Genomic DNA, 18027 nt, shown 5'->3' with positions numbered 1-18027 from the left:
ACCCAAACACAATTATTTAGCGACATGATTAATAACATAGTAGATTATCTAAAATGGAAGAATTGTATAAATCGAGTTTTTTTTCCCCACTGTCGATGGCTCAAAGACACAGACTTTAAGGTCAGAAGGGACCATCATGATCATCATCATCATGTTGCAGGCCACAGAACCTCACCCACTCCTGAAATAGACCCCTAACCTCTGTCTGAATTACTGAGAACGTAAGAACATAGGAATGGCCATACTGGGTCAGACCAAAGGTCCATCCTGCTCAGTGTCCTGTCTTCCGACAGTAGTCAATGCCAGGTGCTTCAGAGGGAATGAACAGGTAATCATCCCCTGTTACCCATTCCCAGGTTCTGACAGTCCTTCTAAAGTCCTCAAAGCATGGTTTAAAGACTTGAAGTTACAGAGAATTCACCGTTTACACTAGTTCAAACCTGATGTTTCCTTTTTTTATTTGTTCAGCTTGGATATACAGAAGATCAGTAGCATCAATCTCTCACAGCAATTTCTTCCCAAATAGAACACTGTGGGTTGTTGCAGAGTAGAAGAATGTATGCCACATACCTCCCCTCCTACCCCACCAACTAGAACTGAGTGAATAATTGGTCTTTCAGCTCATTACCTCAGCTGAAAGCCCCATTACCTCCCCATAATAATAAACCTAATAATACTTTCATTTCAGTCTGATTTCTTTTGTTTTTAATTTCCATTCGGATTGAATGAAATGGTCCAAGTGTCAATTCAAAATGACATTTTCAAAAGGAAACATTTCAACATTTCTGATTTTTTTGTTTTTTGGCCAAACCTATTTGCCACATTCTACCTGAATTCACAAATCATTTTGGTGCCCTCCCCCAAAATACATTTTCTGGCACATTTCCTATTCTCCGAAAACATTTTTCCCAGCTCTATCCAAAACAGGCTGCTAGACCTGCTCACAAACCCTACAGATCCTGGGGCGTGAATAGATGGCTTTGTGCCTCTGCACTAACTCAGGCTCTCAGGTGCACTCCTCCTCACTTGCTGCCTGACAGCGCGACTCCACTGATGCTATGTTGTCAGGACTTCCCAGGACAGGTCCCTCCTTAAATGGAGGGTTCTCCCTACCATGGAGATGGAGAAGTATAATACGGTCCAGGTTGTATAATATTTCCTCCCTGACCCTATTAGGCCAATTGGAGGAAAACATGCATTCCCCATACCCAGTCCTACAAGTATATATCCCCTTCCCATTTGTGGTTTTCTGAATCCAGTGAAGCTTGCTGATGGAAGCTGACGAAGCTGCTGAATAGATGGCTGAGGTACTCCCGTGCAAGAGCGATGTATGTAAAGGCTCCCCATTGAAGATGGATTTCAGGAGGCATGATCCATCCCTGATTATTCCATTACTAAAGATGACATTTGGCCGGTCCTGGGGCTTACTCTTGTGGGAAAATGCCATGGGATCTTTAATGGACACAAAAGGTCAGGATCCTGGTTTCCCATCTTGGACAAAACATGGTTTGGCTCAATGCTACAATATTCATTCAGGCAGAATAACTTACCCAAGAACAGGTACATTATGAAAATAATTGTATAGAATCTGCACATCATTGTACCAGACTAACTCTGTTACTTTATTCAGAATAGTACTATCAGAAGTGGAGTCTCTTCATATCTCTATGTAAAATCCAGTATGAGCTTATTTTTACATGGCTTAAAATATGTATGAAGCCATTCATAACTAGACAGTAATTCAATCTTACAACTGGCTAATAGCTTATTCAGTTTCCAGTACTGGTGTTTGTACTGAATTTATTCATCCTGAGTGATTTCCCAGTATTAATAATATGGAACACTCACTTCATAGATTCAAAGATGATGAACTCATATTTCATCCTATCCACAAGAGAACACCGTCAAGACTCTAATGAGAAAGACTTGTCTGTAGAATTGTTTGAATAATACATTGGGATTAATGGATGTGGTGAATTTAGGCTGTTCTTTCTATTTGTGTATTATTCACAAATTGATCCTGATTTCTGGGAATGGCTTTGTATTTGTAACTATTGGCTGAAGAGTCTGGATGAAGAAGCCTCTGGGTAGTTTGCAAACAGTTAAATCGCTTGTGATACCTAGAGTTGATCCAAATACATGCAAAAATACATGAAATGCTGATTTGTCAGAACTGAAACTGTTCATGAAACATTTTAACATTTTCAAAACAAACTGTTTTGATTGACCCAGACCAATATTTTGTCCAGACTTTCAGTTCACAATAATTGTTGACATTATGACATTTTCCCATGGCGGAAAAAGATTTTAATACCTCAAAAATTGTCATGGGATGGAAAAACTGGTTTCTGCCCAGTTCTAAATATGACCCGATCAATAGTAGAGAAACTGAGCAAACCATATATTTAAAGAAATATTCACATATATGTATTTTTTTTTTACACTATTTGACCCTCTCTGTTTGTTGGTATCGACTACTACTTATTGCTGTGACAAGGATGAATTCATTTGAGCTATTTCTGTTTCTCTTGGAACATGACTGACCTGCATCATTTCTCCATGTTCAAACTGCTCCTAAAATGATTGTGTGTTTCAAAAATGCTGTGATAGCTTCTTTGGCCTCTGAATATCCTGGTTTTGGACTGTTGTTGTTGTTGTTACCAAACACATTTACTTAACATTTTATGAGAAAGGTCTGCTTTCCACGGTATTTTCCACTAGGTCAAAATCAGAAAGTACCAAATTCACTGACCAAAATTAATATTTTGCAATTACCTAGTGCTTTTCAAATCCATTGATTTAAAAGTGCTTTGCAAAGGTAGGGGAGAATTGTTCCCATGTTACAGATGGAAACTGAGCCAGAAGGGTGATGTGACTTTTCTAAGGTCAAAGGAAATGTCCGTGCTAGTTGGGAAATAAATCTACACTTATCTACAAGAATTCTTCCATCAACCTACCTACTGCCTCTTGGAGAGGTGGATTAACTACGCTGAACCCCCTCCCCCAAAGCCCTTTTGTTGCTGTAGGAAGCATCTATACAGCGGTGCTACAGTGGCACAGCTGTTGTAGGGGCTGTAATGTAGACATACCCTGAGAACTGTACCTTTGCTGCATTATTTGGTTTTTATTCTATTTGATGATCTGATGAGAGCTAGTGGAAAAGAGGTCATTTTTTCCAATTATGTTATAGGTTTGTTCAATTTCTCAAACTTTTATTTTTAAAATTTAAAACCAAAATTTCTGGGATGGGAGAAAGAACAAGAAGAGAAAAGACACCAAGTGGGGAGAACCCAAAACCTATACCCGAGTAAGGTGTTTTTCCTTATGGAAAGATACAAACATTTCAAAAGAAACAAACATTCTCAGGAACATTTTCATGTGATTTGAAAAGCTGATTGGTGGTCAAGACTATTTCATTTTCTACCAGCCCCAGTTTTGTTTCATTCATCAGCCAGCAGGAGACATAACAACACTTTTACTGTATATCTTTCAGGGGGCTGATTGCAACTTATTATATGCTACAGTGGATTTTCTAGAAAATGTCTAACAACAAAGCAGCCTCAAGAGAAATTTAAAAAAAAAAAAAAAAGGTTCAATGCTCCTTGAGAGGAAACCTCTCCATACACTAGAATAGTTATATAAATTATGATAAACAGCTGGAGGAAGTAGACTTTTCAGCTGCTTTAGAAGCCTCCATTTTTAAATGGAACAGGAACAATAAAATTATACTGCTTTATTGTATCTTACCTCAGGTTCCAGCTGTTCCCAAGTTAAACGTAACTCAGTACCAGCCAAGAGAATTGTTCTGCATACTGCCTTAAGGAAATAGTATAACATTGCCCTAACAATTCTCCCAAGCAGAATGCAATTGAACTGTACATTTTAAAACACACCTGTGCTGGGCTTGAGAAACAGCTCATGAGAAACTGGGCAGCTTTTCTAGCAGCTAATGCACCCACTCCAGACACATGATTTATTAGGAATGCTGGTCTGATAGCACAAATGTTCATGCTTTGCTGGATTTTTGACCCCAATGGAATCTGAAGATTATGGGCTTGGTTCTCCTCTCACCTGTACCAGTGTAAATCAGGAGTCTCTGCTTTGAAGCCAATGTAAAACTTGAGTAAGTGAGAGGAGAATCAGGGCCTGAGGGCTTGACATCCCTCTCCTGCTGCTTTTGTTCAGATTAGGATTTCAAACACATCCTTAAACAGCATATTTCTATGTCATTGGGGAATGTAGGATGGGGTCAGGGAGGGAAGCAACAGATGGAAGGATGAGTGCAGACTTGCTTTTTTATACATATATAGCTGGGGATGCAGCTACACGAGGACAAAGAAGGGATGGCAGGTTTCCACCCGTCCCATAATTTCTGTACTGTCTTTCCCAGCAGTTCCCCCTCTCTCACAGCATTCTCTCTCAGAGACAGCACTATTAATGACACTGTCAATCATATGGGAGAGAAACGGTGCTGAAAAAAGTTGGAAAGGGTCACAGCCTTCCTTATAACTAAACACACCAGAATCTCACTTGTAAGGCTACAGTACATAAAAATTATCCCCACTGGGTTGGGGATGGGGAGATTAAATTATCAAATTTTCGCTAGTTTATGAAGGCTGGAACATCTTTTGTGAAAACCAAAGGCAGTAAACATCGTTCCTTAATTTTCAGTAAATATTATGTAACCCTTCTGCCAGGTGCAGCCAGCAGCAACGAGGGCTGGGTTTAGTATCTAGGGGTTCCCTTTCAACACCACAACATAAAATTGGCTCGAGCTCCCACCCAGTGACCTGGGACAATTACACACCACCCCGGGCGCCTCTAAGAGGCAATACTTCCCCTCTCACAAGCACGGAGTCTGAGTGCAGCAAAAACCTGTAATAAAGGAGGGAAGTAACTCAGCGTTAATTTGGGAAAACATTGCAACTAAGGTTCATAAACATAAACATGAGCGAAAGACCCACCGTCAAGTAAGCTGGGCAGTATCCTTTTCCCCTCAGGGTCTTAAGTCTAGCAACCCAAAAGTCCCTTTAACGTGCTCGTCCCTTCTTTGCACCCCACTCACAGTTGCTGTCCTTGTCCACTGCAGCCCCAAAGTTCAGAGATTCATCCGCAGAGTTCATCTCCCACCCTGTGTGTATAGGCGGGGAATAAGGAGGCACCTTATATGCTCTGCTGCTCGGGCACTCGCTCGTTGCCCCAATGACCGATTGCTGCGCCTCTCTGCTGGCCGCTTGCTGCTCCTCTCCGCCAGCCACTCTGCTGGCCACACTAAGATGTCTTCAGGCCCCCCACCTAACACAGCTCTTAGTGATGTCAGCTGTTAGTGGGGGAGCTTCACTACTGGTGCACACTGGGCAGTCTCTTGCAATAGAGACGCTGTTCCAAAGTAGGTCTAATACTTAGATTTCAGTTCTGCAGCATGTAACAAGACTCTCAACCTTTTGACACTGAATGAGTGATGATAGTGTTGCCCGTATTGACCCAAGCAGCTAGTCAAAGTTTGAGGCCCTGGGGGTGTTCCAGTTAGGAGTAGAAATTAGTGGTAGCCAGGTATTTCTCTGATGTAATCTTGTTTATTTACAAGGAATGTATGAAGTCCTGTGTCTCCAAACACAGAAGGAACTGCAAACCAAAAGGAGCAGTGGCCACGTCTACACTACGCGATAATATCAAGTTAGCTAAAATCGGTTTAATAAAACTGATATTATAAATTCGATTTCACGCGGCCACACTAGGCACAGTAATTCGGCGTTGTGCGTCCATGGTCCGAGGCTAGCGTCGATTTCTGAAGCGTTGCATTGTGGGTAGCTATTTCCGTAGCTATCCCATAGTTCCGCAGTCTCCCCGCCCCTTGGAATTCTGGGTTGATTCATTATTGTCATGGGTGGTTCTGGGTAAATGTCATCAGTCATTCCTTCCTCCGGGAAAACAACAGCTGACAATCCTTTCGTGCGTTTTTCCCTGGATTGCCCTGGCAGACGCCATACACAGCAACCATGGAGCCCGTTCAGCTTTTTTTTTTTTCCGGCACCGTATGTGTACTGCATGCCAACGCGACAGAGGCGATACTCCAGCGCTACACAGCAGCATTCATTTGCTTTGCATGATAGCAGAGATGGTTACCAGTCGTTCTGTACGTCTACTGTCGGAGTAAACGGCAAATGAGATGACTGTTATCTCTCCCCCTCTGTACTGTCCACTGCTATCATGAGTGCCCTGGCTGAGATCGGCGGGGGCGCAAAAGCAAATTGGGAATGACTCCCCGAGTCAATCCCTCCTTTATGGTTGCTAAACAATAGAGTCAGTCCTGCCTAGAATAAGGGGCAAGTGTACTAGAGGACCAGTGTATCAGCACAGCTGCTCCGTGTCAGTAATTCACAGGGGGTGCCCCTGCAACAACCCCACCCGTTGCTTCCCTCCTCCCCCAACCTTCCTCCTCCCCCAACCCCTACCGTGGCAGTGTCCCCCCATTTGTGTCATGAAGTTATAAAGAATGCAGGAATAAGAAACAGAGACTTTTTAGTGAGATAAAATGAGGGGAGGCAGCCTCCCGGGGATGACAGTCCAGGCAGTTACAGAATCTTTTCTTAACACAGGAAAGGGAGGGGCTGATTGAAGCTCAGCCCCAGTTGCTATGATGAAGACGGTTACTAGCCGTTCTGTCCTACTTACCTGGGAGGGACCAGGAATCATTCCTGTTCTTACCCAGGCGCCCCCATATTCAGTTAAAAAGCATTGGAGCACTCAGGGGTTCATGAGGACAGTTACCAGTCCTATTGCACCGTCTACCACCGGGGAGGGGAGAGAGCGGATACTGCTCTTCACTGCTGCAGCATCGCGTCTACCAGCAGCATTCAGTACACATAGGGGGACATTGAAAGAAGTCAAGAAATAATTTCTTTCCCTTTCTTTCACGTTGGTGGTGCGGTGGGGGAAGAAACTGAGGAGCTATTCCCTGAAACCACGCCAGACACTGTATTTGAACCTACAGACATTGGGAGCTCAGCCAAGAATGCAAATACTTTTCAGAGACTGCTGTGGACTGTGGGATAGCTGGAGTCCTCAGTACCCCCTCCCTCCCTCCCTCCCATTTGATTCTTTGGCTTTCCGTTACACTTGTCATGCAGCACTGTGTATCCTGGAGATTTTTTTTCAAACGCGTTTGGCATTTCGTCTTCTGTAACGAGCTCTGATACACAGATTTGTCTCCCCATAAAGCGATCAGATCCAGTATCTCCCATACGGTCCATGCTGGAGCTCTTTTTGGATTTGGACTGCATCGCCACCCGTGCTGATCAGAGCTCCACGCTGGGCAAAACAGGAAATGTTAATTCAAAAGTTCGCGGGACTTTTCCCTGTTTACCTGCCCGCTGCATCCGGCGTTCAGATTGCTGTCCAGAGCGGTCAGTGGTGCACTGTGAGGATACCGCCCGGAGGCCAATAACGTCGATTTCTGTCCACACTAACCCTAATCCGATATGTTTATATCGATTTCAGCGCTACTCCTCTCGTCTGGGAGGAGTACAGAAATCGATATAAAGTGCTCTTTATATCGATATAAAAAGCGTTGTAGTGTGGACGGGTACAGCGTTAAATCGATTTAATGCTGTTTAAATCGATTTAAACATGTAGTGTAGACCAGGCCAGTGTCTTAGCCTACCAGCCTCCAACCCTCTTCTGGCTAACAGACCCAAAAACTCTCTCTCTCCCTCTCGCTTTGTTCCAGGGTCACCTTGTGCTTACAGGTTCCTGCTTGGTTTCTCTTCACTTTTTTCTTTTGCCTCTCTCTGTTCTTGTCTGTGACCTCACTATTCTCCCACACGCAGCTACCCAACACAATACTGAGCCCAAAAGCTCTGGGTGGATTCATACAGACCTTTAGTCTTAGTTCGCTCTTATGTTTACAATTATGTTAACGGAAGGACGAATTCACACTTACCAACCTCAATGGAGTTTTAACCCAACCCATAACAAAGGTTCATCTAGCTCAGAGGTTCTCAAGCTTTTATTGTTACACTCTTGATGGTGCCCTCCCCACCAACCATGGTGCCCAGGTGCCTAAGACCAGCCCTGGATGGGAAATAATTTGGGACTGGGCCATGAAAGTGATACAACAGAGGAATGGGAGCCAGGAGAAACCTACCAAGAGGGGGTGATGGTCAAAGTGACAAGGATTATGTCATGGACCAACCATCTCTTACTTGTGGCATCATGCTCAGTCACCCATTTGCAATCACACACACCCTCTCTTCCCATTGGATACCTTCACCTCCCACTGATGATTCTATATCATCCTTGTTACAATTACAGCAATTGCTTACATAGAAAAGTAATGTCTGCAAAATATTCATTGTACTTTTAACTTCTTTTATTGCGATTTAGCAGCTGGAAAAGAGAAGGAGCCATTACTCCATGATCAGCCAAATCTCAACAGCCCGCCCACAAATGCTCTGTCGACCATGGATGGGAACCACTGCTCAGTGAGGTTCCTTTGTCTGAGCAGTTGAGAGATTTAGCAGTCAGAAGGAATAAAAGCAGAAAGAGGAAAAGCTATGTCAGTGAGCAGCTTTCCTTTTGGTCTCTGTAAGCCAGGCTGAGCAACACTCTTAACCATTCAGTCATTCTGTTCTTGCACTTAGTTTCCTATAGGGGTTCCACAGTTTGCTCCACTGAACCCCAACCTGGATATACAGCCTTAAAATGATCATTGTACACAGGTGGGCTTCACTGGCCGTCTGAGAGTCTCAGCAGTTTCAGAATATCAGAGGAAAACCTCATCCAGCTCTGCCATGCATTGTAAAAGCAGCATGTTTTAGTTACTGGTTTAAGATTGCTGGTCCCGCTCCATATTTCATTTTATTCTTATGGACTATGAAAATGACACAGAACCACAAAAGCCAAGTTTTGAAATGGATGTTTTTATTGTATAATCAGGCATTGAATCAAGTACTGTAAAATAAACAGATCTTTATTTTTGAAAATGTCCATACAAATACCAAGCACAGCAAACTGTTTCCCCAATCATAGTCCATACAGACTACATAATCATTCAAATAATAAGCTAAAAGGAATGGTGAGACACTTAATTTATTGCCAATTAATCTGTACTTATATATGTATAATTCCATATATGTATATTTAATTATACATATATAATATACACACATACATGCACAAAGGGCACAGATAGAATTAAAAGTCCATTTGAGGAATGTGGTTTGGCTTAAAATGAAGTATTCACTGTTGAAATATATAAATCCCATAGTAAGGATTACTATTGTAGATACCAGACCATTTTTTTCCCTCTCAGCCAAAACCAATTGTCAACCTTTAAATGCATGGTTGGTGTTTAAAATGAAAAAAAGGGGGGAGAAAAGCCTCCAAATATTCATGATACTGTTTTCAATCCAGTTTGATCTCTGCAAGCCTTGTATGATCTAATATTGAACTGTTGTCAGTTTGCCCCTTTCTGAAATTAGCTTCCAGATCTATTTAATAATATTTCTATGACAAAGGATGGTGCCATGTATATTGTAGTAACATACCCTGTTCTGCTAGGCAGAAAGTTGATGTCCATCCCATGTTGTCACTCTCTTCCCTCCCAACACCTTTTTATCATTGTCTTTTTTAGAAATTGTTCTCAGTCTACCGTGGATATTAAATTTCATGATTTCCCAATTGCCTTTCAAACAGTCAAGGCCAGATCAGCTGAACACAGTACATCAAGTCACACTGGTAATGTCGCATTCGGTTACACAAAACACTGTTTCAGACTTTTTTTAAGTTCTTCTGGGGCCCTTTTCTATATCGTCATAGACATTAGAATAAACACTGTCATCGAGTATGTACATATTTTCCCTTACATATTTCAACTCAGAAAAGGTCAGCGGCTACTCTCTGTAAACAATGGAATGCTGCCATGGCAGGAAGCGATAAAATGGCTGAAACCAACATGCTGTCAGAGAGATACTTTTCCTCATTCATTCCACAGTAAACGGTATGTATAGAGAATCAAAGGAACATGAGCAGTAATTAATCTCTGTTTAAACAAAACCTGTAGTCATGTATTCATTAGCCTCCTCATAAGCTTCTTTCATATCACTATCATAAGGCAAACTGTAGTACATCTTTGTACCTGGAGAGTCAATATTTAAAAAATCTGAAGCCAAGCTTAAGACCCTTTCATTTTGGGCCCATTAGTGAACAAAGTGCATTAAAGTGTCGTTTTCAAAGGACACCCAAAGCAAGGTTTAAAATGACTGAACCAACCTTTACATTATGCTTGTATTCCATTTATCCTTATTCTATGAAGGCAGGTTTTCATCCTTTGCATATTAGCAACAAAACCCTTTTTACTGTCTGTCTAGGAACATCTTTAAAAGGCATCATACCATCTTCCACATTTCAAATATTTCTCAGGAATCTCCCAAATGATCATTTATACAGAAATATTGTAATAATCACAAAAGGCCCTATTCCTTTTTAAAAAACTTAATGGGCAAAATTCAGTTTTGGGATATAGTGCGTACAGCTTCTACTTATCTCAGTGGAGTTGCAGCCCCTAACACCAGGGCTAACTTAGATCCCACATGTGCAGGTGAAACTCAGATAGACTAATGTTACTGCTGCAAATCTGTCATTTACCCTTCATTCACAAAGAGAACTCTATCCCTTCAAACAACCCAATGCAACAATACACATTCTTTGTTTCATTGGATGCTTTTATGATGAACTTCAGTACAGTGCTTCTCAATGCAACATCCATATACCAGATATCTTTGCTCTTCTTTATTGATACACTACAGTGTGATCACTGATACTCTTGCATTTAGTTTAAAATCAGTTGTAAGTAGGCCATCTCTCATTTCAGATGTATGAGCTTGGATTGTTGTGGTGTACCTGTAAAAATCAGTGATATACACCCACACCTTGACTGTCAGAACTAAGCCATCTCCAATTATAATGGAACCTTAAATGACAAATCTTCCCATTAAATCAGGATATAGTAGGACCTTGGACTGGTTGCGCTGCTCCAATGTTGCTGATTTTCTGAGATGATATCAGTCTTACAAATCCTTGGTGATCTTACTGCACTTCCCAGAGACAAAAGTGAAGCATTTATAGGGTTAGAATCACCGGATGATTTATTCACTGACATTTCTAGGAGGTATTCCATGTTTCTTGTGTCCATATGTGAATAAGTTTAACATGCAGACCTATTATTGAACAGAAGTAAATAAACTCTTCTTCTTTTGTTGTACTGGATAACTCCATTTCCTTCCTTGTTTATTTTATTCCATTGTGCAAAACTGAAGCAGAGAGATGTTGCACACAATAAGATTGGAGTTTAATGTAAGATCAACAGTATATCAATGTGTCCGCTGCACAGTTTCTAGGAAACAAAATTCCTGCTAGTTTCCCTTGTGAAATAAAATTGTAAAAAAGTCTTGCGAAACTTTAGTGAATGGGGCCCTTTATGTGCAAAAACAATGAATTGTAATCCAAATAGCCAAATTGGGGACTTCTTTATATAAATAATTTATAAATCTTCTTGTAAGAGACTAAATACAAAATAGTTCTGAGAAATTATTAAAGCCGTTTCTTGCTCTTTAATACCAAATACACAGCAAAGAGAGATACCCACTTTCAGTTCTGGCTGAAATCATCAGGGATGTTTTGTACGCCACATATTCAAATAGCTCCTGTGGGCAGTATTTTTGCAGTCCACTGGAAAGCTGACATTACATCCCTTTGCTTTTAGCAGTCACGGAAGCTGCTCAGTGCAGTCTAAGTGATCTGGGATAGGCAGGCCTGTTATAATTGTCAAACATTTATTCCACACAGTGAATGTGGGGCACACGGGCTGTGCAAAGGTTATGTCAAAAGTGTAAAGGTGTAGAGAGTTCAAAGCGTCATAAAAGGCAAGGGAACCATTGTCGTAGTCCAGCAAAATCCCAACACGACGGAGGTGAGGAGCAGGCTCTATAGGAATTTCTTTGCTGTTGTGTCTCACCACCCAAGCATTATTACAACGGCAAAGCACCCAAGAGGCAGAATTCTTTCCGATCCACTCATGTTTTGGTGCTGTTTTGTAAGAAATACCAATTGCATACCTGTAAAACAAAAACAGTCTAGAAAACCAATGTTCTGTGCCATGCTGTTTTCTATCAACAAAGGATAAACTTTATCCTGAAAGACTCAAAGGAATGCATTGTCCTCTTTTGTTTATGCATGTTATGTTCTCATTAAGTGAAGGTTAACCATAATATTATGTTTAATTAATATTCCTCTCTGCTTCCAATCTTGTGACTGGCAGGTCATGCAAATCTTGTTGTTCACATTACTATTTACAGTTTGGATGCTATGTCAATTTTTGGAACACTAAGTTAATGATAAAGGCCTTTTTTATTGACAAGGAAAATTGCTGTATGTTAAACAACTCAGAGTTTTAACCCTTTGTCTGGAAATTTCCATTCCTGAACAGAAGACTATATAGCACGTTAATGAACTAAAACCAAATAACTTTCTACTGTTGCATTTGCTATTAATGTGATCTCTCATTGCTGACTTAATACATGGTGCAGCAGAAAGATTAGAAAAAGTATCAAAGTGTGCATGGAATGCTCATTTCTGCCTTCACAGAACCTCTTCTGCCAGGTCTCTATGAGGTATGTAGATTCAAGCGTCAAGTTTATTGGATTGAGCATTGGGCCATATGAGGCAACTGTAGGAGACAACATTCCTTTGCCAAACAAGCGTTAGGGTATGTCTACACTACCTGCTGGATCGGCGGGCAGCAATCGATGCAGCAGGGGTCGATTTATCATGTCTAGTCTAGTGCTCTCCTGTCGACTCCTGTTTTCCACCACTGTGAGAGGCGCAGGTGGAGTCGACGGGGGGAGCGTCTGCAGTCGATTCACCGCAGTGAAGACACCGCCGTGAGTAGGTCTAAGTACGTTGACTTCAGCTACATTATTCACATTCCTGAAGTTGTGTAACTTAGACTGACCCGCCTCCCCCAGTGTAGACCAGGCCTTAGAGTTGGTGGGATGTCCTGGCAAAATGGAAACGGACTAGGACAATGACCTCCGTGGGAAGTCTCATCATTGGACACCCTGCATGAAGGCGTGATTTCCCCTGTCGGGAAGATGCTTTTATGGCTTTTATGGCTTACATTCCTCTGATGCTTTTATGGCTTACATTCCTCATATGTGTTATTGAATGTTTGTTCTATATCAGATGTGTTTTGTTGCTTTATGCTAAATACACTAGTAAGCATTTTTCTGCCTATTATGTGGTGGAATTAGCAAATGTGCATTTTTCTTTGTAGAGGCACGCCAGGCCTCACCAGTTTTCCATTCCATTTATTTCACAACCTTTGATGCACATGTCATGGTGTCTCTCTTTCTGACCAAACATGGTGGGTACAGCTACCCCCAAAGCCCACAAACCCTGTTCCACATGACAGCCAATGAGGCTCATTCAAGAGTGAAGGGATGCTCTTCTTAATCCCCTACACCCTACAGCCCACTGTGGGATATGTATCCACAGCATTCCCATTCTCTGGGGATATTGGAACCAAACCTAACTCCCCTGTGTAGCAGTTGCCACTGGACCATCAAGCTGCTTTCATATTCAATCTGTTATTCTTATTGAAGAATGATGTTTTATTTTGTTTAGGAAGCACTGACATGTACTAGCATGAAAACAAATGCAACTTTTTCTGGTACTACAGTAATTAAAAATGTGACACATACCATGTACTCCCACTTATCACCACTTCCCAGTAATGCCGTCCACTGTCAATAAACACATTTCCAGCTATTCCATAGCTCCCTTGGCTGGTGAATCGCTCGGGTGTGTGGCTCTTTTTGGAAGAAGTTTCATCACGCTCCACTGTCAGGTTATCATGGGACACCTTCAACTTTCTGTGGGCAGACTTGGGGTCCAGTTTAAACGGCTGGCCTGGGCACACACAGAAGGATGACAAAGGAAAGGTTTGTTTAATTTTAATAGACACACGTAAGGTCATATATTTGGGTAATAAGACTATATAATAATACATATTTTCTTCTCTGGAGCATTACCCTGGACTAAAACAATCTATCTGAACACTAATCTACAAAGATCATCCTTTTGTTGAGTTAGAAGGCAATTTGAACTGGTATATTTAAATACTAGTTCCCCTAAGAAGAGCCCTGTGTTAAAGACACACTCATTGTCGGAGACCTAGAGCTAACCTGAATACTCTAAATCTTTCATGTAATTCAGATTACAATTGAATTGCAATAAGCATGCAATCTCTCGTTATGGCTTTGTTTGTTATACATTAGATCATGGATCGGCAACCTTTGGCACACGGCTCACCAGGTTAAGCCCCCTGGTGGGCCGAGCTGGTTTGTTTACCTGCCATGTCCGCAGGTTCGGACGATCGCAGCTCCCACTCACTGCGGTTTGCCGCTCCACGCCAATGGGGGCTGCAGGAAGCCGCAGCCAGCACATCCCTCGGCCTGCGCCACTTCCCGCAGCCCCCATTGTCCTGGAGCAGCAAACTGTGGCCAGTGGGAGCCGAACCTGCGGACACGGCAGGTAAACAAACTGTCCCGGCCTGCCAGGGGGTTTACCCTGGCGAGCCACATGCCAAAATTTGCCGATCCCTGCATTAGATTTTAGAATATCTCACATTCTTATTAAGCGACAAAGAGTCCTGTGGCACCTTATAGACTAACAGATGTATTGGAGCATAAGCTTTTGTGGGTGGCTGCATCTGACGAAGTGAGTATTCACCCACAAAAGCTTATACTCTAATACGTCTGTTAGTCTACAAGGTGCCACAGGACTGTTTGTTGCTTTTTACAGATCCAGATTAACATGGCTATCCCTCTGATACTTGACACATTCTTATTAGTTTGCCAACAATGAAAAATTACAATAATGGCTTTATCACTATTGCAAAAAATGTATTACTTCATTTTATGGGATTGTGACATTTGAAAATCAGAAGAAGTGCTACCCTGGTCTGTTCATTCACACTCTCTCAATTTTATTTATGCTAGGATGCCGATAATAGTGGATACTGTGAATTAAAACAAAGGAAATGAACTATAACTTGGTCCAAACAATATGGTGTAAAAACATCACTGTTATTGCTGTTGGCATAGCACAGGTTCTGCAGATGATAACAGGAAGCAGTTTGGTAAACCGAACTCTATAGATACATAATGCCTGCTCTGATGCTGACAAGCTTACCTGTGTTAAAAAGCAGAAAGATCTTTTTACTTCTGCCAAAGAATTTCTGAAGGACAACTGGAAAAAATATGACACCACCAGTGGCCAATGAAGTCCTTTTTTCTCCTTTATCCTCTTTCATATAAAGGCAAATCTTCTTATAAGTGCAAGATCTGATTACATGAGTATGGAGTGGAAATGAGCATTCTCAGTGGCTCTGTGACCTTATGGTATTGATAAATGCGCACTTTAAATTAATATGTGAATTCCTTAGTGTTTGTGAAAGAAGAGCTAAGTAATTCTTATGCAGGGGAACTGAAATAATTGAAGTCGGCATAAAAAGATGAATGAAATTGGTCTGAAAAGTGATATTCAACATGCTTTATTTCAGATCTGTAGGAAATCTGAAAGGCTAAACATTTAAAGGAAAAGGTTAAGCCAACACTGTCTCAATCACTCTTATTTTGATACTAAAGATGAAGGAATGGTTTTAGATATAGGGGTATATTTTCTTTCCTAACATACATAATTATGCATGTATCAAGGGTAAAATTTACCCTTTAGAACATAGGCTTTGACATGTTTTTTCCCCACGGATGCTAACAGTATCTGCTTGCTTCTACCACTGGGTATCAGCAAAATACCTGCTACATGTCTCTCTACCTGTTTTCTAGTCTTTGTATTAACAAAGTATCATCTGAAGCACGTCCTTCTCTGTACTGGTTTGCATCAGGCCAGATCATGTTACAGGTACCTGACAGTAAACACTGCTTGTGTGTCACATCGTGTCTCAAAGTGAAAAAAGAAGAAAGTTTGCCATTTCCCACATGGGTCCTCCAGAGGCAGGGAAATGCCTGGTTTACTTAAAACTGTATTTACTGCTACACACATTCTTTTTAGTAGCAGATATTGTCTATTTAAGTCAGCAACTTAGGGACAGAGTGCTGGCCAGCTAGATAGGGGAGGAAGAAGAAATGCACCAGCTCCCCCACAGTAATCTCCCAGCACTTTCATTATCCCCCAGTAACTGCCCCTCGAGCCCCAACATTCTCTACCCAACACCCAAACCCATCTGTAGTCTAAAAGGATTGTGGGATTAGCTAGGGCATGACAAGAAACCATAGATGGAAAAAAGCTTAGAACTACTGGTTTAAAGTGCTATGCTATATCCACTAATAATTTTGTTCAATCATTTTCTTAAAAGTGAGATCTCTGACTCCATCATCCCACATAGTTTTAATAATAAATTCAGGGAGGCTCCCAATATCATCAAACAGGGATCCAAGAGGACCCAATTTAGCTCATTTTAATGATCCAAGAGGACCCAGTTTAGCTCATTTTAATGATATAATGATCATCCTCTTAAATGTATAAAGAAATAAAATGTCCTGTAACAATAGAAGAAAAGGGCAAGACAATATGAGAAGTAATATAAAAAACCCCCCAAAAGAAACATTTTCAATAATTTCTTCTTGATGTTGCTACTGCTAGTATTTTCAATGATGTGGACACTTCAGTGGACCTCCAGAATAAAACAGATCCCAGTGTTGTCATGTTGTGAAAAATAAATGGCTTAAGTATAAAGCACTTGAAACAAGGCACCTTGCTTTATACTCCTGCACCTTTCTAGTATCAAACCTCTGAAGGAGAGTGGGGAGGACAAGGAGTGTGAGAGTGCAAGTGGGTTTGCTGGATTCCATGTTACTCACTGTTTGTCTTCAGCTTGCCAGGCTCACTGTTTCGGCTGCCCGCCTGATTAATGGCCTTGACAATGAAGATGTACTTAGTGCCACTCTGTAACCCATGCACCGTGTAGTGGTTTTGTTTGATATTTGGAACAATCATCCAACTGTCGGCTGAGTTGCATAAACCTGTAATTTCAAACCAAATACATTAATCATAACACACTAAACACTTTGTAACTAATGGAGACATACTTTGAACACTCATGAATATTTACATTAACCTGAAAAGGCATTAAACAATCCACAAGAAGCTTGCCTCTTTCCTTACTGAAAGGCTGTAACATTTACCAACTGGTTCACTAATTTCCACTGACTCAACCAGTGTACCTTTTCTAATCTTAGTATGTGAAACCAATCATGAAAAATGGACCTTTAAAAGATGATTCACTGACGTGTGGACAGTCTGGGGACTTTCAATTGTCCCTAGACAAGGAATGGTTTATTGCTTATGGAGTAGAGGATGTGGAAATCCCATCAGTCTGTTTTTTGACTGAATGAATTGAGCTGTATGCTTTAGGACCTAAAAGAGTAATGTGACTCATCGGCATGAATTTTGTTGAGGCATTTCTGCTGACAGTTTCCTAATGTTCATTTCTGAGGACCTGAAGCAAGTTGTTGGTGGAAAGATCTCAACTGCAGATCTTACTTCTCCTGGCGGTCTATCAGAGCCTAAGTTTGTTAGACTTCAGGATATTGTGCAAGTGTCATCTTTTCAGTATCGCCTTTGCCAGATGGATGTAATCAAATATTTTATAATTTATTTTATTACTTTTCTGATTTCTTTCCGAGTGGTTCATTGGGAAAGGTTAGTACTCCTTTCCATGGTATACAGTTATAAACTTTTATTGTGTGTGAGATGCATCCAGATGAGGGTATAACATAAAAGGAAACTACGAAGGAAAGAAAAATGTAGGCTAAACCAAAAGGGGAAAATGTCCCACAGTGAGATCTATTAAGCTGTGGAAGTGTTACCTACAAGATTTAATGGAAGCCTGTAGCTGGGCAATCACCCCACTCCGGCTCTGAAAGGGTTAAAAGCCAATAGGAGGCG

The 18027-nt window shown here is 41.3% G+C and overlaps 1 protein-coding gene across 5 annotated transcripts in view; it reads right to left on the bottom strand.

Annotated features, from left to right (window-relative positions):
• Positions 1-11303: 11303 nt before the first annotated feature.
• MID1 (midline 1) overlaps positions 11304-18027 on the bottom strand; it is a 366041-nt gene continuing 359317 nt past the window's right edge. For all 5 annotated transcript variants that reach the window (XM_032779759.1, XM_032779760.1, XM_032779763.1 and 2 more), the window contains 3 exons: positions 16941-17102; positions 13761-13968; positions 11304-12116 (listed from right to left, as the gene is read on the bottom strand). In XM_032779759.1, coding sequence (XP_032635650.1) covers positions 11768-12116; positions 13761-13968; positions 16941-17102 — 719 coding nt within the window. In that variant the 3' untranslated portion in view covers positions 11304-11767. The remainder of the gene's footprint in view (positions 12117-13760; positions 13969-16940; positions 17103-18027) is intronic.

Source organism: Chelonoidis abingdonii, chromosome 1, assembly GCF_003597395.2.
Source record: "Chelonoidis abingdonii isolate Lonesome George chromosome 1, CheloAbing_2.0, whole genome shotgun sequence".
In the NCBI taxonomy this organism is placed as follows: domain Eukaryota; kingdom Metazoa; phylum Chordata; order Testudines; family Testudinidae; genus Chelonoidis; species Chelonoidis abingdonii.
The sequence above is the reverse complement of the archived record's forward strand: the minus strand, read 5'-3'. Positions and strand labels throughout refer to the sequence as shown.